Source organism: Rutidosis leptorrhynchoides, chromosome 9 (assembly GCF_046630445.1).
Source record: "Rutidosis leptorrhynchoides isolate AG116_Rl617_1_P2 chromosome 9, CSIRO_AGI_Rlap_v1, whole genome shotgun sequence".
Classification (NCBI taxonomy): Eukaryota; Viridiplantae; Streptophyta; class Magnoliopsida; order Asterales; family Asteraceae; genus Rutidosis; species Rutidosis leptorrhynchoides.
In genome coordinates, this window is record NC_092341.1 from 13,310,134 (window position 1) to 13,331,802 (window position 21,669).

General features: G+C 33.9%; 1 protein-coding gene and 1 long non-coding RNA gene across 6 annotated transcripts; both read left to right on the top strand.

The window, feature by feature from the left end:
- The first annotated feature begins 287 nt into the window (after window positions 1-287).
- LOC139867761 (uncharacterized) lies at window positions 288-2,588 on the top strand. The gene is made up of 3 exons (XM_071856115.1): window positions 288-477; window positions 774-1,402; window positions 1,818-2,588. Exons 1-3 carry the CDS (start codon window positions 288-290, stop codon window positions 2,586-2,588), a joined length of 1,590 nt encoding a protein of 529 aa, XP_071712216.1.
- A 1,786-nt stretch (window positions 2,589-4,374) lies between these two features.
- Window positions 4,375-7,709, top strand: LOC139867410 (uncharacterized). Of its 5 annotated transcripts, none has more exons than XR_011765825.1 (10): window positions 4,375-4,403; window positions 4,633-4,705; window positions 4,821-4,896; window positions 5,577-5,680; window positions 6,411-6,551; window positions 6,648-6,757; window positions 6,887-7,083; window positions 7,188-7,243; window positions 7,339-7,407; window positions 7,496-7,709. It is a non-coding gene; the product is annotated as an uncharacterized lncRNA (long non-coding RNA). The 5 variants fall into 5 exon arrangements; XR_011765826.1 differs by having other exon boundaries at window positions 6,945-7,083; XR_011765824.1 differs by having other exon boundaries at window positions 6,648-7,083.
- The last annotated feature ends 13,960 nt before the right edge of the window (window positions 7,710-21,669 follow it).

The window sequence follows — 21,669 nt, forward strand, 5'->3', positions numbered from 1 at the left end:
TTTTATTTTATCGTGAACGCATGAACTCTTATTTTTGTCATACCTTAACATATGAACATATGTACGATCGAACAAAATTTGGTGCTGTTTTTTTACTCGTAAACGTGTCACATGTATACATATATCATTAACAGAACGACATAAGTAAATATTTTGATCACATCTTTGCAAAAACGAATGAACAAATGAGGGTATCAAATTGTTTGATACAAATATCGTTTTTCATTTATGTTAAATTAGAAATAGATTAGTTAAATAATAGGAATGGAAAAAAAATCTCACAGGAAATGGCGTCTAGTTTAGAACTCGATTTTTTGGAATCAGAAGTGTTAGAGGCTATCATAGATTGTGCTTCAGATAAGGCCCCGGACCCCGACGGTTTTAATTTGAAATTTTACAAACAACAGTGGGATTTAATCAAAAATGATCTCTTGGAAGCAATCAAATGGTTTTGGAGAACCGGTGAAATTTCTAAAGGTTGTAATTGATCTTTTATCTCCCTCATCCCAAAAGTCAAAGATCCCTTAAATTTTGGACACTTTCGTCCCATTAGTCTGCTAGGAAGTTACTACAAAATCATTTCGAAACTCCTTGCAAATAGGCTAAAAAAGTGTGTCCCTTGGTTAATTGGCGAAGAACAAAGTGCTTTCATCGAGGGTAGATTTATATTAGATGGGGTTTTAATTGCACTTGAAACGATCGAGTTTTTAAAGAAAAAAAAATAAAAAGCTATATTTTTAAAGCCGATTTCGAGAAAGCTTTTGATTGTATAGATTGGAAGTATCTTTCACATATCATGGAACTTATGGGATTTCAATCAAAATGGATCAAATGGATAAACTCATGTCTCACTTCTACCTCCATTTCCGTTCTCGTGAATGGTTCTCCAACACAACAATTTAATCCCGAAAGGGGCGTTAGGCAAGGCGACCCACTTTCCCCATTTCTTTTCATTATAGCGGGGGAAGGCTTAAATTATTTGCTAAACGAAGCTTCATGTAATAATCTCACAAAGGGTGTTTCAATTGGTAATAATAATATAAAAGTTTCACATCTTCAATACGCGGACGACACAATCGTGTTTGGAGAATGGAATAAATGTTCGGTAAGAAACTCTTTAAAGATCCTTAAATGTTTTGAGGATCTCTCGGGTTTAAAGATAAATCTCAACAAAAGTTGCGTATACGGGATCGGTACCACCAAAGATGAACTCGCTGAATTAGCATCTTGGCTCGGTTGTCAAGAAGGGACTCTTCCGTTCTCATATCTTGGACTTCCTATTGGTGCAAATATGAAAAAACAACAATCTTGGCAACCAATCATTGAAAAGTTTGATAAACGCTTATCGAATTGGAGATCTCGAACCATATCATATGGAGGACGTCTAACGCTTATAAAGTCGGTACTTTCTAGTTTACCTTTATATTATTTTTCACTTTTGCTAGTCCCGAACACGGTTCTAAAAAAATTAGAAGCTTTTCGTAGGAATTTTTTTTGGGGCGGGAATTCTGATATAAAAAAAATGACATGGGTAAAATGGGACTTAATTTCACTCCCTTATTCGTTAGGTGGTTTAAATGTCGGTTTCCTAAAAAAATAAAAATTTTGCGTTGCTTGGTAAATGGTGGTGGCGCTTTCTAAACGAACAAAATTCTTTTTGGGTTCAAATTATAAAAAGTTTATATGGTCCCTCGGGTGGTTTATCGGGGTCGGGTAATTTACAATCGATTTCTTCAAGCAGCCCCTGGTTATCTATAATTAGAATTGGCACCACCCTAAATAATTTAGGGTGTAATTTCTCTAACTCTTCTATTAAGATTGTAGGCCTAGGAAAGGATACGTGTTTCTGGTTGGACAGGTGGCTGGGAAATGAATTGCTTAAGGACAAATATCCAAGACTTCTCAGACTCGAAGTGGATAAGGAAGTGCGGATATGTAATCGTGCCAATTGGAACAACTCTGATATGGTTTTCTCTTGGAATTGGACTATCATGCCGAGAGGTAGGAATGCATCTGATCTTTCGTGTTTATGCAACGACATCGCAAAAGTTTCCTCGACAGGCAAAAATAATGATGAATGGAAATGGGCCCTTGATAAAAGCGGGAAATTTTCAACTCTTGCTCTTACTAGAATCATTGACAATCATACGATCCAACACCCTTTGGTGTGCATCCCAACACAATTAAATAAACTGGTACCTTTGAAAATTGGAATCTTCATTTGGCGAGCCAAATTAAACAAAATTCCGGTAAGAACCGAACTTAACAAACGCGGTATCGATTTACACACGATACTCTGCCCCATTTGCAATGGAGATGTAGAGTCTGTACAACACATTCTCTTCGACTGTAATTTCGCTAAAGATGTATGGGGACTCATTTTTAAATGGTGGAGCCTGAATTCTCAAAATACTCTAACAGTCATGACAACTTTCGACAAAATCAACTCAACTTTGGTTTCTACTATCGGCAAACAAATATGGCAAGCCATCTCTTGGATTACCGGTTTTTATATATGGAAAAATCGTAATGACTGCATCTTCGGTAAGAAGTCACAAACTTCAATTCGTTTGGCGGACGAAATCTAACTCAAAGGTTTCGAATGGATCTCAAATCGTTGGAAGAAAGGTCGTATCGAGTGGGTTTCTTGGCTTGCTAATCCAAAAATCTATGATCGAGATATATCTTCAAAAACCGGAATTGGCTGATACTATGCACCTCCAAATCGTGCTCTCATTTTCTCGTGTCCCTGTTACTTGTAGTTAGAAGCGGTATCAGATTTTAAGGTGATAATAAGGGGTGGAAGCTCAAGTGAGGTAGATAACATCGCTTTGTCGTCACCTTAAGGTGGTATTGCGTTTTCATCTATCTCGGCTTGTTATCAAGTGCAGCCTCTACTCCAAACTATTACCTTGTTGTTTCGATCCTATATAAATTGTAAATGTATAGTCTATAGCTTCTGCAATTGCTTTTAGTTTTTGTAATTTTCCTTGATATTAATAATATTGTTTGCTTGCTTTTTAAAAAAAAAAAAAAATTAGAGCTCGTGCGTTGTACGAATGTGTAAAAAGCCGTGCAAAAACCGTAATAGATTAGATCAAGTATATAAATAGTGAAAGTGAGCCCGTACATTGCACCGGTGGGTAAACTAATCGTGCAAAATTAATTGAGTTTTTTAAACAATTATTCTTTTGAGTTAAAGAGCCCGTAGTGTTGACAAATTTTAAAAGTTCTTTTAAGTTTAAGAGCCTGTGGTGTTGCAAAATTTTAAAAATTATTTTGAATTTAAGAGTCTGTGGTGTTGACAAATTTTAAAAGTGATTTTGAGTTTAAAACTCCGTGGTGTTGAAAATTTTTAAAAGTTCTATACAACGTAATATTTAGAGAAAATATGTGTCTACTGAAAATTTGTCATGGAACGTGTCAAATGAAAACACGTTAGTAAAATCTAATTTATATTTGTTCTATGTTATCATTATATAATCGCTCTTGTATAATTCACATATATGTCACATGTCAAAAAAGAACCTCCGTTTCGAATAGAATTAGTTGCGTTTTGTTCGTAAATTTATTTCGAGTTGAACGGTGATGACGGAGAAACTTAACTCGCGGAGGAAAAAAAGATAAAGCCTGTAAAAAAATTGAGGGGTTTTTTTTCTTGAGTATTATATTTATTCTTAAAAAAATTTAATACCATGTCATTTGAGGATTAAAATTCAAAAAGATTTAAAGATAATATAATATTTTACTAATTAAACATAATCATGTTTTAAAATAACTATATTTTTATATATTGTTGTACTTGATATTTACGTAAATAAATGCAATACATATACAACTAAAACGTGTTTATCATCATCATCATCATCATTTCATTATCATTCATTATACCCCTTACAAACCATGTGACTTACTGCCACATGTCACCCTACCATTCATCTACCCTCTCTCTCCATCCATTTGTCACCACCAGATTACACGTAAGCAACCCAGGAAAAACGCCACGTGGCACTCTGTCACAGATATATTTTTCTACCCTACTAAAACCGCCGCTTAATTTCAATTCATCGAATTTCATCACATGAATCGTCTTCATCTTCTTCCAAATTGAAAAACCGAATGATTTAAGTTTTCACAAAACCTATTCCATCTCCAGCGCTCAATTTTTCACAACTATCTTCTCCATTCTTCACAATTAGGGTTTTCTAAACAATCAATCACAAACGAGATTGAAAGATGTTTAACAAGAACGAATCGGCAACATTAAATCGATGTTCAATCCGGTAACAGAATTGATTTGGGGCGATGTTTTTATTGCTTCGATATGATTACAGTTTTGTTAATTTCCGGCTAAATCAATATAACGAATCATAGAATGGAGTCGAATAGCGATTTGAATACAGGTATATGTTATTTGTTTTCCGTTTGCTATATGAATTTCCTTTTTATATGTAATAATAAAATTCAATTTTATGTTTCTGGGAATTATTGCTGATGCCTTAGCCATAAGCTGCTATTCAAATAGTCCCTGCAGTTTTTAAAAGTTTCATGTAAAATATCCTGTTGCCGGTTTATATATTACATATACTCTTTGGTTCTAATAGTAATACGAATCTATGTAATACTTTGTAGATGTAGAGGGCATGCTGGTAGATATGCAACCACATCGTGTTAAAAGTAGGTTGGGGTGTTGAGACAAATTCAGGTAAGTTTGTTCTTGGTGATATTAGGTCCATTATTTCAATTGCTGGCCAAATTTATTTGTGCTAACCTACTGCTCATTTTTGTTTGCTGCTATTTTATGCCTCTCGGTTGAGCAGGGGAATCACAAATTCACAATGCATTGTGCAGGCTAAATAGGTCTCCTTCCAACTTCAACTTATCTTGGTTCATCGGGTGAATACTCTTATTTCCTATACTTATGTATATCTCATACATATGGTTACTTTTTTTGTATCTTTCAACAAGATAAATGAACTTTTTTGTATTTTAGCGACATAAAGTCAATTACATGGTCTCAATTTGTAATTTATATCAGGACGTAGTTGGAACAGCAGTTTTGAAATTTGAATGGTGTGAGAATACAAAAGAAAATTAAAGAAAGTAAACTTTGACTATAAAAATCTATCAATAAAAGACAGAAATTGCATAAGTTTATGTATAACCTTTTAAATGTGGGTTGAGTATTGGGTTAAAAGTGGTAAAAATATTCATTACAGGTTAAAGTGTGGTGCCCTTTAATTGTTGCAACAGTCTTCGTCAAATCACGTTTGTAGTATCACATTCACATGCCATATAAGTTGATAACACACATAAGGTGGACTAACTCCAAATGATGTAGGAACGTTCATGTATTAGAACGCTTTGGGTGACTTTCAGTGAACTTCCTTTTTATTTTATCTTACCACAATAACCCAAATATAGATATTTCAGAAGTAAATGGGTCCAAATTGCCACCTTTACCTAGATGGTGTAATGCAGATGGTGTAAACCTGCCCATTTGACTACCCCTGCCATAACACAACCTCTATAACAGGTCCATTTCAAAAATTTTAAGTTGTTGCTTGCTATTGCAGGTTTGTATGGCCACGTGAATGGTTTAGGGTTTGTGCTACTTTCCAATCGATTCCCAATCAGTTCAATTTGAAGATCAAATGATTTCCAATCAGTTTACAATCAGGTATGTACTAACTAATTGATTCTGATTATTTTTCAATATGGTTTAATTTTGATGGTTTGATGTAAAAGCTAATTTATGTTTTTCGAATTTGTTGATTAATACGCAAACCACCGAGATGTGTGTCAGTTCATATGTTAACCATTGTTTTTTTTTTTTTTTTTTTTTTTTTTTTTTTTTTTTTTAATTTATAATTCTCTAATTGGAAATTTTAGAGTTCATCTTTACCCTCCAAATGTTTGTATAGGTTAAAATTGTCATTCCAATTCATAAAGCTTGTGTTTTTTATTTCATGAAGGTAGTTTTTTGTGTGTGTGTGTGTGTGTATTTGTTTGATTATAGATTTTTTATGCAGAATGCATACTGATTTCATCACTTCAATTTTGTTTGTCGATTTGCCGTTGTTGGTTTCCACATCTCAAGATATGTTGTGTATGCACTTTTATACCTTTATATTTCTGCCAGTAACACACATTTGTTCTGAATATGACTAGCTGCTACAAATATTTGTGCTGTCAAATGTTGAAAAAAATCCCCTTAGATCTGTAGATTTGGTGGTTAGTTGGTTTACCTGATTATATGCTTAGGTACATAATATAATATATTCTGCACAAGTCACTAAATCCTTTGTTGGTCATGTCATTGAGTTTAGGTGAGCCAAAGAGTTATATGAATCATTAACTTTTTGTATTTGTGTTTCTATACATGTGTCTATATATTTTTGTTGGTGCAGTACGGATCACTATGGAAGCCGTTTATTCAACAGAAGCTTGAAACCACAACCATTGAAGAAAAGAATTTAGTATTTCCAGAGATTATTCTTCATGCTCATGTTTTGATTACTGATGTCTTTGGGAATTATGTCATAAAGAAGGTAATTTAACTTATCAATATTGTCTTTCATTTTAATGGCTTTTTTACTTTTATATTATATATTATTCAATGCTTAGAAGTCTATATATAAATGTAGAGTTTTTTGAGCATGGAACTGAGAGTCAGATAAAGGAGTTAGATGATCAACTTATCGATCATGTTTTGCCTCTTAGTCTTCAGATGTACGGTTGCAGCGTCATTCAAAAGGTGACCGTTTATATTTAGAGGGTTGTATTTTGATTAAATTATATTTAGAAGTTGTCATGCTATTATGCTTTTAATTTATTTTCCATGATTTATCTATTTATTGGTCTTCTAATCCTTCGTGGTTTGCAGGTTTTTATGTCATTTTTTTAATGTTTTCTGTTCTGACATATGGTTGCTACTTGCTAAGTGAAAGATCCGAAAAAACGCCCATCGGCAGAGAAGCTCATGAAGCGTCCGTTTTTAAACATTCTACAACAGCTGATTATCTGGAACGTACAATTCTTCACGGTCTTTCTCCCTTAGGTGATCGCTTCAGGATTCTAAAGGTGCCAAGCTAATGTGGATCTTTGGGTTTTATTCTTATTAAATCTGTTACTGTATTATTCATTTATTTACTTTTTTTCCATGTTTTTGTTGTTTCATGCCAAAGAAGGCGATCTTGCTTTACAGAACAAGGAATTGTATGTAGAGGAACAAATGTCACAGGTAATAATGTTTAATTGTTTATGATTAAAGATTTTTGCAGAATTTTTCAGCATATGCATATGATGTACTGATCCCCGACCTCTTGTGATATGCAGCAAGTGTACAGACGAGGAATTAGCACCTGGAATAATAATTTGGAGGACTTGAAGAATCAGGCTATGCTTGTATGTATTAAATTTTAAAAAATTAATATGATAATAATAAAACAATTAGTGTTCTACTTTATAACCTTATTACTTCTATTATTGGCAGATCACTCGGAAATCTAAAATGTAGAAGACCCATTATTCCAAAGCAACAAAACGGGCTCAACTGTTTCCGGAAAGAAAATCGTCTCAAACCTGGCACAAAGTGGTTTTTCACCTACGACTTTAAGAAACGTGCGTTCTATCTTTATTAATGTTTACAACAATCTTTAGAACAATTTGAATGCATTGGTTCAATGAAAAACATTGTTTGTTTTAATATCAAGTGTGATGTTTTATGTCGATGTTGTTTCGTTGTTTTTGACAAGTTCGTTAACATTTTATACTTAGTCTTATTATGGTCTGCCGTGCAACGCACGGGCTCTTAAATGCTAGTTTTTTTATATATAAAAACTACTATATATAATTTAAAATAAACCAACAAAATATATACTATATTTATTTTTCAAAGTAGATAAAAAACGTAAGAATAAGATAAGATAATTAATAATATATATATATATATATATATATATATATATATATTGTATGTATAAATTATAATGAATAATTAATTCATTTTAATTAAAAAATTACACCTAAGTAAATACCTTTCTGTTATATATATATATATATATATATATATATATATATATATATATATATATATATATATATATATATATATATATATATATATATATGGGCAGGATCAATGGGGAAGTAACCAAATGCATCCTAACAAACTCGATAAGACACACTAGTGCAAATTTTCTGGTTCTCTAAGACCAACGCTCGGATACCAACTGAAATGTCCCGTTCTTATTGATTAAAAACGTTCCATATTAATTGATTTCGTTTCGAGGTTTTGACCTCTATATGAGACGTTTTTCAAAGCTACATTCATTTTAAAACAAACCATAACCTTTATTTCATAAATAAAGGTTTAAAAAGCTTTACGTAGATTATCAAATAATGATAATCTAAAATATCCTGTTTACATACGACCATTACATAATGGTTTACAATACAAATATGTTACATCGAAATCAGTTTCTTGAATGCAGTTTTTACACAATATCATACAAACATGGACTCCAAATCTTGTCCTTATTTAAGTATGCGACAGCGGAAGCTCTTAATAATCACCTGAGAATAAACATTCTTAAAACGTCAACAAAAAATGTTGGTGAGTTATAGGTTTAACCTATATATATATCAAATCGTAACAATAGACCACAAGATTTCATATTTCAATATACATCCCATACATAGAGATAAAAATCATTCATATGGTGAACACCTGGTAACCGACATTAACAAGATGCATATATAAGAATATCCCCATCATTCCGGGACACCCTTCGGATATGATATAAATTTCGAAGTACTAAAGCATCCGGTACTTTGGATGGGGTTTGTTAGGCCCAATAGATCTATCTTTAGGATTCGCGTCAATTAGGGTGTCTGTTCCCTAATTCTTAGATTACCAGACTTAATAAAAAGGGGCATATTCGATTTCGATAATTCAACCATAGAATGTAGTTTCACGTACTTGTGTCTATTTTGTAAATCATGTATAAAACCTGCATGTATTCTCATCCCAAAAATATTAGACTTTAAAAGTGGGACTATAACTCACTTTCACAGATTTTTACTTCGTCGGGAAGTAAGACTTGGCCACTGGTTGATTCATAAACCTATAACAATATATACATATATATCAAAGTATGTTCAAAATATATTTACAAAACTTTTAATACATTTTGATGTTTTAAGTTTATTAAGTCAGCTGTCCTCGTTAGTAACCTACAACTAGTTGTCCACAGTTAGATGTACAGAAATAAATCGATAAATATTATCTTGAATCAATCCACGACCCAGTGTATACGTATCTCAGTATTGATCACAACTCAAACTATATATATATTTTGGAATCAACCTCAACCCTGAATAGCTAACTCCAACATTCACATATAGAGTGTCTATGGTTGTTCCGAAATATATATAGATGTGTCGACATGATAGGTCGAAATATTGTATACGTGTCTATGGTATCTCAAGATTACATAATATACAATATAAGTTGATTAGGTTATGGTTGGAATAGATTTATTACTAACTTTCACGTAGGTAAAATGAGTAGTTTTTATCAATTTTGTTTTACTCGCCATTTCTTCGTTTCTAATCCGTTTTGAGTGATTTCAGTGGCCACGATTTCGTATTGAACTTAACTTTATGAATCTGAATAGAAAAAGTATAAGTTTATAGTCGGAAATACAAGTTACAAGTCGTTTTTGAAAGAGGTAGTCATTTCCGTCGAAAGAACGACATCTTGATGACCATTTTGAAAAACATACTTTCACTTTGAGTTTAACCATGATTTTTGGATATAGTTTCATGTTCATAAGAAAAATCATTTTTACAGAAGTATAGATTTTAAATCAAAGTTCTTCTTAGCTTTTAATTATCCCAACCAAAACAGCCCCCGGTTTTACTACGACGGCGTATATCCAGTTTTATGATGTTTATCGTGTTTCCGGGTTTTAAATCATTAAGTTAGCATATCATATAGATATAGAACATGTGTTTAGTTGATTTTAAAATTCTAGTTAGAAAGATTAACTTTATTTGCGAACAAATTTAGAATTAACTAAACTATGTTCTAGTGATTACAAGTTTATAGCGTTGAATAAGACAGCTTTTTATGTATGAATCGAATGATGTTATGAACATCATTACTACCTCAAGTTCCTTGGATAAACCTACTGGAAATGAGAAAAATGGATCTAGCTTCAAAGGATCCTTGGATGGCTTGAAAGTTCTTGAAGCAGAATCATGACACGAAAACAATTTCAAGTAAGATTTTCACTCGAAATAAGATTGTTATAGTTATAGAAATTGAATTAAAGTTTGAATATGATTATTACCTTGTATTAGAAAGATAACCTACTGTAAGTAACAAAGGTTTCTTGATCTTGGATAATTACTTGGAATGGATTTAGAAAACTTGGAAGTAAACTTGCAATCTTGGAAGTATTCTTGATTTTATGAAACTAGAACTTTTGGAATTTATGAAGAACACTTAGAACTTGAAGATAGAACTTGAGAGAGATCAATTAGATGAAGAAAATTGAAGAATGAAAGTGTTTGTAGGTGTTTTTGGTCGTTGGTGTATGGATTAGATATAAAGGATATGTAATTTTGTTTTCATGTAAATAAGTCATGAATGATTACTCATATTTTTGTAATTTTATGAGATATTTCATGCTAGTTGCCAAATGATGGTTCCCACATGTGTTAGGTGACTCACATGGGCTGCTAATAGCTGATCATTGAAGTGTATATACCAATAGTACATACATCTAAAAGCTGTGTATTGTACGAGTACGAATACGGGTGCATACGAGTAGAATTGTTGATGAAACTGAACGAGGATGTAATTGTAAGCATTTTTGTTAAGTAGAAGTATTTTGATAAGTGTCTTGAAGTCTTTCAAAAGTGTATGAATACATATTAAAACACTACATGTATATACATTTTAACTGAATCGTTAAGTCATCGTTAGTCGTTACATGTAAGTGTTGTTTTGAAACCTTTAGGTTAACGATCTTGTTAAGTGTTGTTAACCCAATGTTTATAATATCAAATGAGATTTTAAATTATTATATTATCATGATATTATGATTTATAAATATCTCTTAATATGATATATATACATTAAATGTCGTTACAACGATAATCGTTACATATATGTCTCGTTTCAAAATCATTAAGTTAGTAGTCTTGTTTTTACATATGTAGTTCATTGTTAATATACTTAATGATATGTTTACTTATCATAATATCATGTTAACTATATATATATATATATATATATATATATATATATATATATATATATATCCATATATATGTCATCATATAGTTTTTACAAGTTTTAACGTTCGTGAATCACCGGTCAACTTGGGTGGTCAATTGTCTATATGAAACCTATTTCAATTAATCAAGTCTTAACAAGTTTGATTGCTTAACATGTTGGAAACACTTAATCATGTAAATAACAATTTCATTTAATATATATATAAACATGGAAAAGTTCGGGTCACTACTGTAGTGACCCGAACTTTTTCATGTTTATATATATTAATTGAGATTGATATTTACATGATTAAATGTTTCCAACATGTTAAGCAATCAAACTTGTTAAGACATGATTAATTGAAATATGTTTCATATAGACAATTGACCACCCAAGTTGATCGGTGATTCACGAACGTTAAAACTTGTAAAAACTATATGATGACATATATATGGATATATATATATATATAGTTAACATGATACTATGATAAGAAAACATATCATAAAGTATATTAACAATGAACTACATATGTAAAAACAAGACTACTAACTTAATGATTTTTAAACGAGACATATATGTAACGATTATCGTTGTAAAGACATTTAATGTATATATATCATATTAAGAGATATTCATACATGATAATATCATGATAATATAATAATTTAAAATCTCATTTGATATTATAAACATTGGGTTAACAACATTTAACAAGATCGTTAACCTAAAGGTTTCAAAACAACACTTACATGTAACGACTAACGATGACTTAACGACTCAGTTAAAATGTATATACATGTAGTGTTTTAATATGTATTTATACACTTTTGAAAGACTTCAATACACTTATCAAAATACTTCTACTTAACAAAAATGCTTACAATTACATCGTCGTTCAGTTTCATCAACAATTCTACTCGTATGCACCCGTATTCGTACTCGTACAATACACAGCTTTTAGATGTATGTACTATTGGTATATACACTCCAATGATCAGCTCTTAGCAGCCCATGTGAGTCACCTAACACATGTGGGAACCATCATTTGGCAACTAGTATGAAATATCTCATAAAATTACAAAAATATGAGTAATCATTCATGACTTATTTACATGAAAACAAAATTACATATCCTTTATATCTAATCCATACACCAACGACCAAAAACACCTACAAACACTTTCATTCTTCAATTTTCTTCATCTAATTGATCTCTCTCAAGTTCTATCTTCAAGTTCTAAGTGTTCTTCATAAATTCCAAAAGTTCTAGTTTCATAAAATCAAGAATACTTTCAAGTTTGCTAGCTCACTTCCAATCTTGTAAGGTGATCATCCAACCTCAAGAAATCTTTGTTTCTTACAGTAGGTTATCATTCTAATACAAGGTAATAATCATATTCAAACTTTGGTTCAATTTCTATAACTATAACAATCTTATTTCAAGTGATGATCTTACTTGAACTTGTTTTCGTGTCATGATTCTGCTTCAAGAACTAAGAGCCATCCAAGGATCCATTGAAGCTAGATCCATTTTTCTCTTTTCCAGTAGGTTTATCCAAGGAAATTAAGGTAGTAATGATGTTCATAACATCATTCGATTCATACATATAAAGCTATCTTATTCGAAGGTTTAAACTTGTAATCACTAGAACATAGTTTAGTTAATTCTAAACTTGTTCGCAAACAAAAGTTAATCCTTCTAACTTGACTTTTAAAATCAACTAAAAACATGTTCTATATCTATATGATATGCTAACTTAATGATTTAAAACCTGGAAACACGAAAAACACCGTAAAACCGGATTTACGCCGTCGTAGTAACACCGCGGGCTGTTTTGGGTTAGTTAATTAAAAACTATGATAAACTTTGATTTAAAAGTTGTTATTCTGAGAAAATGATTTTTATTATGAACATGAAACTATATCCAAAAATTATGGTTAAACTCAAAGTGGAAGTATGTTTTCTAAAATGGTCATCTAGACGTCGTTCTTTCGACTGAAATGACTACCTTTACAAAAATGACTTGTAACTTATTTTTCCGACTATAAACCTATACTTTTTCTGTTTAGATTCATAAAATAGAGTTCAATATGAAACCATATCAATTTGATTCACTCAAAACGGATTTAAAATGAAGAAGTTATGGGTAAAACAAGATTGGATAATTTTTCTCATTTTAGCTACGTGAAAATTGGTAACAAATATATTCCAACCATAACTTAATCAACTTGTATTGTATATTATGTAATCTTGAGATACCATAGACACGTATACAATGTTTCGACCTATCATGTCGACACATCTATATATATTTCGGAACAACCATAGACACTCTATATGTGAATGTTGGAGTTAGCTATACAGGGTTGAGGTTGATTCCAAAATATGTATAGTTTGAGTTGTGATCAATACTGAGATACGTATACACTGGGTCGTGGATTGATTCAAGATAATATTTATCGATTTATTTCTGTATATCTAACTGTGGACAACTAGTTATAGGTTACAAACGAGGACAGCTGACTTAATAAACTTAAAACATCAAAATATATTAAAAGTGTTGTAAATATATTTTGAACATACTTTGATATATATGTATATATTGTTATAGGTTCGTGAATCAACCAGTGGCCAAGTCTTACTTCCCGACGAAGTAAAAATCTGTGAAAGTGAGTTATAGTCCCACTTTTAAAATCTAATATTTTTGGGATGAGAATACATGCAGGTTTTATAAATGATTTACAAAATAGACACAAGTACGTGAAACTACATTCTATGGTTGAATTATCGAAATCGAATATGCCCCTTTTTATTAAGTCTGGTAATCTAAGAATTAGGGAACAGACACCCTAATTGACGCGAATCCTAAAGATAGATCTATTGGGCCTAACAAACCCCATCCAAAGTACCGGATGCTTTAGTACTTCGAAATTTATATCATATCCGAAGGGTGTCCCGGAATGATGGGGATATTCTTATATATGCATCTTGTTATTGTCGGTTACCAGGTGTTCACCATATGAATGATTTTTATCTCTATGTATGGGATGTGTATTGAAATATGAAATCTTGTGGTCTATTGTTACGATTTGATATATATAGGTTAAACCTATAACTCACCAACATTTTTTTGTTGACGTTTAAAGCATGTTTATTCTCAGGTGAATATTAAGAGCTTCCGCTGTTGCATACTAAAATAAGGACAAGATTTGGAGTCCATGTTTGTATGATATTGTGTAAAAACTGCATTCAAGAAACTGATTTCGATGTAACATATTTGTATTGTAAACCATTATGTAATGGTCGTGTGTAAACAGGATATTCTAGATTATCATTATTTGATAATCTACGTAAAGCTTTTTAAACCTTTATTTATGAAATAAAGGTTATGGTTTGTTTTAAAAATGAATGCAGTCTTTGAAAAACGTCTCATATAGAGGTCAAAACCTCGCAACGAAATCAATTAATATGGAACGTTTTTAATCAATAAGAACGGGACATTTCAACTACAGTACCTACCCGTTAAATAAATTTCGTCCCGAAATTTTAAGCAGTTGGAGGTGTTGACGTATCTTCTGGAAATAAATGCGGGTATTTCTTCTTCATCTGATCTTCACGCTCCCAGATGAACTCGGGTCCTCTACGAGCATTCCATCGAACCTTAACAATCGGTATCTTGTTTTGTTTAAGTCTCTTAACCTCACGATCCATTATTTCGACGGGTTCTTCAATGAATTGAAGTTTTTCATTGATTTGGATTTCGTCCAACGGAATAGTGAGATCTTCTTTAGCAAAACATTTCTTCAAATTTGAGACGTGGAAAGTGTTATGTACAGCCACGAGTTGTTGAGGTAGCTCCAGTTGGTAAGCTACTGGTCCGACACGATCTATAATCTTGAATGGTCCAATGTACCTTGGATTTAGTTTCCCCCGTTTACCAAATCGAACAACGCCTTTTCAACGTGACACCTTAAGCATGACCATTTCTCCAATTTCAAACTCTATATCTTTTCTTTTACTGTTCGCGTAGCTCTTTTGTCGACTCTGGGCGGTTTTCAATCTTTGTTGAATTTGGATGATTTTCTCGGTAGTTTCTTGTATTATCTCCGGACCCGTAATCTGTCTATCCCCCACTTCACTCCAACAAATCGGAGACCTGCACTTTCTACCATAAAGTGCTTCAAACGGCGCCATCTCAATGCTTGAATGGTAGCTGTTGTTGTAGGAAAATTCTGCTAACGGTAGATGTCGAACCCAACTGTTTCTGAAATCAATAACACAAGCTCGTAGCATGTCTTCAAGCGTTTGTATCGTCCTTTCGCTCTGCCCATCAGTTTGTGGATGATAGGCGGTACTCATGTCTAGACGAGTTCCCAATGCTTGCTGTAATGTCTGCCAGAATCTTGAAATAAATCTGCCATCCCTATCAGAGATAATAGAGATTGGTATTTCATGTCTGGAGACGACTTCCTTCAAATACAGTCGTGCTACCTTCTCCATCTTGTCATCTTCTCTTATTGACAGGAAGTGTGCTGATTTGGTGAGACGATCAACTATTATCCAAATAGTATCAAAACCACTTGCAGTCCTTGGCAATTTAGTGATGAAATCCATGGTAATGTTTTCCCATTTCCATTCCGGGATTTCGGGTTGTTGAAGTAGACCTGATGGTTTCTGATGCTCAGCTTTGACCTTAGAACACGTCAAACATTCTCCTACGTATTTAGCAACATCGGCTTTCATACCCGGCCACCAAAAATGTTTCTTGAGATCCTTGTACATCTTCCCCGTTCCAGGATGTATTGAGTATCTGGTTTTATGAGCTTCTCTAAGTACCATTTCTCTCATATCTCCAAATTTTGGTACCCAAATCCTTTTAGCCCTATACCGGGTTTCGTCTTCCCGAATATTAAGATGCTTCTCCGATCCTGTGGGTATTTCATCCTTTAAATTTCCCTCTTTTAAAAATCCTTGTTGCGCCTCCTTTATTTGGGTAGTAAGGTTATTGTGAATCATTATATTCATAGATTTTACTCGAATGGGTTCTCTGTCCTTCCTGCTCAAGGCGTCGGCTACCACATTTGCCTTCCCCGGGTGGTAACGAATCTCAAAGTCGTAATCATTCAACAATTCAATCCACCTACGCTGCCTCATATTCAGTTGTTTCTGATTAAATATGTGCTGAAGACTTTTGTGGTCAGTATATATAATACTTTTGACCCCATATAAGTAGTGCCTCCAAGTCTTTAATGCAAAAACAACCGCGCCTAATTCCAAATCATGTGTCGTATAATTTTGTTCGTGAATCTTCAATTGTCTAGACGCATAAGCAATCACCTTCGTTCGTTGCATTAATACACAACCGAGACCTTGCTTTGATGCGTCACAATAAATCACAAAATCATCATTCCCTTCAGGCAATGACAATATAGGTGCCGTAGTTAGCTTTTTCTTCAATAACTGAAACGCTTTCTCTTGTTCATCCTTCCATTCAAATTTCTTCCCTTTATGCGTTAATGCAGTCAAGGGTTTTGCTATTCTGGAAAAGTCTTGGATGAACCTTCTGTAGTAACCAGCTAGTCCTAAAAACTGGCGTATGTGTTTCAGAGTTTTCGAGGTTTCCCACTTTTCAACAGTTTCTATCTTTGCCGGATCCACCTTAATACCTTCTTTGTTCACTATGTGACCGAGGAATTGAACTTCTTCCAACCAAAATGCACACTTTGAAAATTTAGCGTACAATTCTTCCTTCCTCAATACTTCTAACACCTTTCTCAAATGTTCACCGTGTTCTTGGTCATTCTTTGAGTAAATAAGTATGTCATCAATGAAAACAATGACAAACTTGTCAAGGTATGGTCCACACACTCGGTTCATAAGGTCCATGAACACAGCTGGTGCATTAGTTAAACCAAACGGCATGACCATAAACTCGTAATGACCGTAACGTGTTCTGAAAGCAGTCTTTAGAATATCATCTTCTTTCACCCGCATTTGATGATACCCGGAACGTAAGTCAATCTTTGAATAAACAGACGATCCTTGTAGTTGATCAAATAAGTCATCGATTCTCGGTAGTGGGTAGCGGTTCTTGATGGTAAGTTTGTTCAACTCTCGGTAGTCGATACACAACCTGAATGTACCATCTTTTTTCTTGACAAACAAAACAGGAGCTCCCCACAGTGATGTGCTTGGTCGAATGAAACCACGCTCTAAAAGTTCTTGTAATTGGCTTTGCAGTTCTCTCATCTCGCTGGGTGCGAGTCTGTAAGGAGCACGAGCTATTGGTGCAACTCCTGGTACAAGATCTATTTGAAATTCAACGGATCGATGTGGGGGTAATCCCGGTAATTCTTTCGGAAATACATCGGGAAATTCTTTTGCGACGGGAACATCATTGATGCTCTTTTTTTCAGTTTGTACTTTCTCGACGTGTGCTAGAACAGCATAGCAACCTTTTCTTTTTAGTTTTTGTGCCTTCAAATTACTAATAAGATGTAGCTTCGTGTTGCCCTTTTCTCCGTACACCATTAAGGGTTCTCCTTCTTCTCATACAATGCGAATTGCATTTTTATAACATACGATCTCTGCTTTCACCTTCTTCAGCCAGTCCATGCCAACTATTACATCAAAACTCCTTAACTCTACTGGTATCAAATCAATCTTAAATATTTCGCTACCCAGTTTAATTTCTCGATTCCGGCATATATTATCTGCTGAAATTAATTTACCGTTTGCTAATTCGAGTAAAAATTTACTATCCAACGGCATCAATGGACAACTTAATTTAGCACAAAAATCTCTACTCATATAGCTTCTATCCGCACCCGAATCAAATAAAACGTAAGCAGATTTATTGTCAATAAGAAACGTACCCGTAACAAGCTCCGGGTCTTCCTGTGCCTCTGCCGCATTAATATTGAAAACTCTTCCGCAGCCTTGTCCATTCGTGTTCTCCTGGTTCGGGCAATTTCTAATAATGTGGCCCGGTTTTCCACATTTATAACAAACTACATTGGCATAAGTTGCTCCGACACTACTTGCTCCGCCATTACTCATTCCGACACCATCTGTTCCTTTCGTTCTGTTAAACCCTGGTCCGTAGACCTCACACTTCACCGCGCTATGACCATTTCTTTTACACTTGTTGCAAAATTTGGTGCAGAACCCCGAGTGATACTTTTCACACCTTTGGCATAGCTGCTTCTGATTGTTGTTGTTGTTGCGGTTGTTATTATTGTTGGGATGATTGTTGTAGTTGCTGTTGTTGTTGTTGCTGTTGTTGTTGTTGTTGGGCCGTTTGTTGTAGTTGCGATTGATGTTGCGATTGTTGGGATAATTGTTGCGATTATTGTTGTAATTGCTGTTGTTGTTGTATTGGTGATTCTTATCACCGTTTTCCTCCCACTTTCTTTTGACTTGCTTCACATTGGCCTCTTCAGCAGTCTGTTCTTTAATTCTTTCTTCAATCTGGTTCACTAGTTTGTGAGCCATTCTACATGCCTGTTGTATGGAGGCGGGCTCGTGTGAACTTATATCTTCTTGGATTCTTTCCGGTAATCCTTTCACAAACGTGTCGATCTTCTCTTCCTCATCTTCGAACGCTCCCGGACACAATAGGCACAATTCTGTGAATCGTCTTTCGTACGTGGTAATATCAAATCCTTGGGTTCGTAACCCTCTAAGTTCTGTCTTTAGCTTATCGACCTCGGTTCTGGGACGGTACTTCTCGTTCATCAAGTGCTTGAATGCTGACCACGGTAGTGCGTACGCATCATCTTGTCCCACTTGCTCTAGATAGGTATTCCACCATGTTAACGCAGAACCTGTGAAGGTATGCGTAGCGTACTTCACTTTGTCCTCTTCAGTACACTTACTTATGGCAAACACCGATTCGACCTTCTCGGTCCACCGTTTCAATCCGATCGGTCCTTCGATTCCATCAAATTCCAAAGGTTTGCAGGCAGTGAATTCTTTGTAGGTGCATCCTACATGATTTCCTGTACTGCTAGATCCAAGGTTATTGTTGGTATGTAGCGCAGCCTGTACTGCGGCTATGTTTGAAGCTAGAAAAGTACGGAATTCCTCTTCATTCATATTCACGGTGTGTCAAGTAGTCGGTGCCATTTCCTTCAAAATAGTCAAATGGAACAAGTTAATCATACAGAATATTAAGAGTAGTTAATAGTATTTCGTAGCATAATATGAACTCATTTATAAAAGCTTTTTCTTCATATTAGCGTTTTATAAGTTTAAATTCGGGTAGTACCTACCCGTTAAGTTCATACTTAGTAGCTAATATACAATTCAACTACTACAATTCTATATAAAAAACTGATTACAATAATATTTCGCGTTCAAACTTTTATACAATATTTTACAAACTTACAATACCGCTTATTTTACATAAAGCATGAAATATAGCACACAATAACTTTGATACAAGATAGTTGTGAAGATAATTCTAGCTAGTACACAAGTCGTTCAGCAAAGGCAATAAAGACACGTAATTCATACGTCCAGAAACAAGTCATGCATTCTGGTTTTACTAGGACTACTTCCCATCCTTGGTCTTGTGAAACATAACCGTTATGGCCGTTGATAAGACAGCGTGTTGTAACGTCGTCAAAGGGACGAGGGTTACGTAATGACCAACAGTCTCGTAATAACCTAAAAACCTCATTTCTTACCCCAATTACCGACTCCGTCACTTGTGGGAACATTTTGTTTAATAGTTGTAGCCCGATGTTCTTTTTCTCACTTTGGTGAGAAGCGAACATTACTAACCCGTAAGCATAGCATGCTTCTTTATGTTGCATGTTAGCCGCTTTTTCTAAATCATGAAGTCCTATATTCGGATACATTGAGTCAAAATAATTTCTTAACCCGTTGCGTAAAATAGCATTTGGGTTCCCCGCAATATATGCGTCAAAGTAAACACATCGTAACTTATGGGTTTCCCAATGTGATATCCCCCATCTTTCAAACGAAAGCCTTTTATAAACCAAGGCATTCTTGGAAGGTTCTTCTAATGTCTTACAAACTGATTTCGCCTTAAATAGTTGTGCCGAGGAATTCTGACCGACTCTAGACAAGATTTCATCAATCATGTCTCCGGGTAGGTCTCTTAAAATATTGGGTTGTCTATCCATTTTGTGTTTTTAAACTGTAAAATAGACAAGAGTTAGATTCATAAAAAAAATTACTTATTAATACAAGCAATTTTTTCATATATCATAAAGCATAAGCACACTATATTACATATATTACACCACACGAATACAACTATCTTATTCCGACTTGCTCGTTTCTTCTTCTTCGGGTTTGGTTCGTTTTGCCAAGTTTCTAGGGATATATGATGTTCCCCTAATACGAGCCGTCGTTTTCCACATTGGTTTAGAAAAACCTGGTGGTTTAGAGGTTCCCGGGTCATTGTTACAACTTAAGGGCTTCGGGGGTTGACGATACATATAAAGTTCATCGGGGTTGGAATTAGATTTCTCTATTTTTATGCCCTTTCCCTTATTATTTTCTTTTGCCTTTTTAAATTCAGTTGGGGTAATTTCTATAACATCATCGGAATTCTCGTCGGAATCCGATTCATCGGAGAATTGGTAATCCTCCCAATATTTTGCTTCCTTGGTGGAAACACCATTGACCATAATTAACCTTGGTCGGTTGGTTGAGGATTTTTTTTTACTTAACCGTTTTATTATTTCCCCCACCGGTTCTATTTCCTCCTCCGGTTCCTCCTCTTCCGGTTCTGATTCTTCTTCCGGTTCTGATTCTTCTTCCGGTTCCTCTTCGGGAACTTGTGAATCAGTCCAATATATATTCGACTCTTCGTTATTATTAGGTGAGTCAATGGGATTTGTGCTAGAGGTAGGCATCTATCACACAATATCAAACATGATAAGAGATTAATATATCACATAATATATACATGTTAATAATATATAGTTTCCAACAAAAATGTTAAGCAATCATTTTTAAAGAAAACACGGTCGAAGTCCAGACTCACTAATGCATCCTAACAAACTCGATAAGACACACTAATGCAAATTTTCTGGTTCTCTAAGACCAACGCTCGGATACCAACTGAAATGTCCCGTTCTTATTGATTAAAAACGTTCCATATTAATTGATTTCGTTGCGAGGTTTTGACCTCTATATGAGACATTTTTCAAAGACTGCATTCATTTTAAAACAAACCATAACCTTTATTTCATAAATAAAGGTTTAAAAAGCTTTACGTAGATTATCATAAAATGATAATCTAAAATATTCTGTTTACACACGACCATTACATAATGGTTTACAATACAAATATGTTACATCGAAATCAGTTTCTTGAATGCAGTTTTTACACAATATC

Excerpts from the sequence above, each read along its gene's own strand:
- LOC139867761 (XM_071856115.1), top strand. The coding sequence starts at position 288 with ATGGCGTCTAGTTTAGAACTCGATTTTTTGGAATCAGAAGTGTTAGAG. Across the intron at positions 478-773 it reads AACCGGTGAAATTTCTAAAG|ATTGGAAGTATCTTTCACAT; the intron begins GTTGTAATTGAT and ends TTGATTGTATAG. Across the intron at positions 1,403-1,817 it reads GTCTAACGCTTATAAAGTCG|ATTGTAGGCCTAGGAAAGGA; the intron begins GTACTTTCTAGT and ends TCTTCTATTAAG.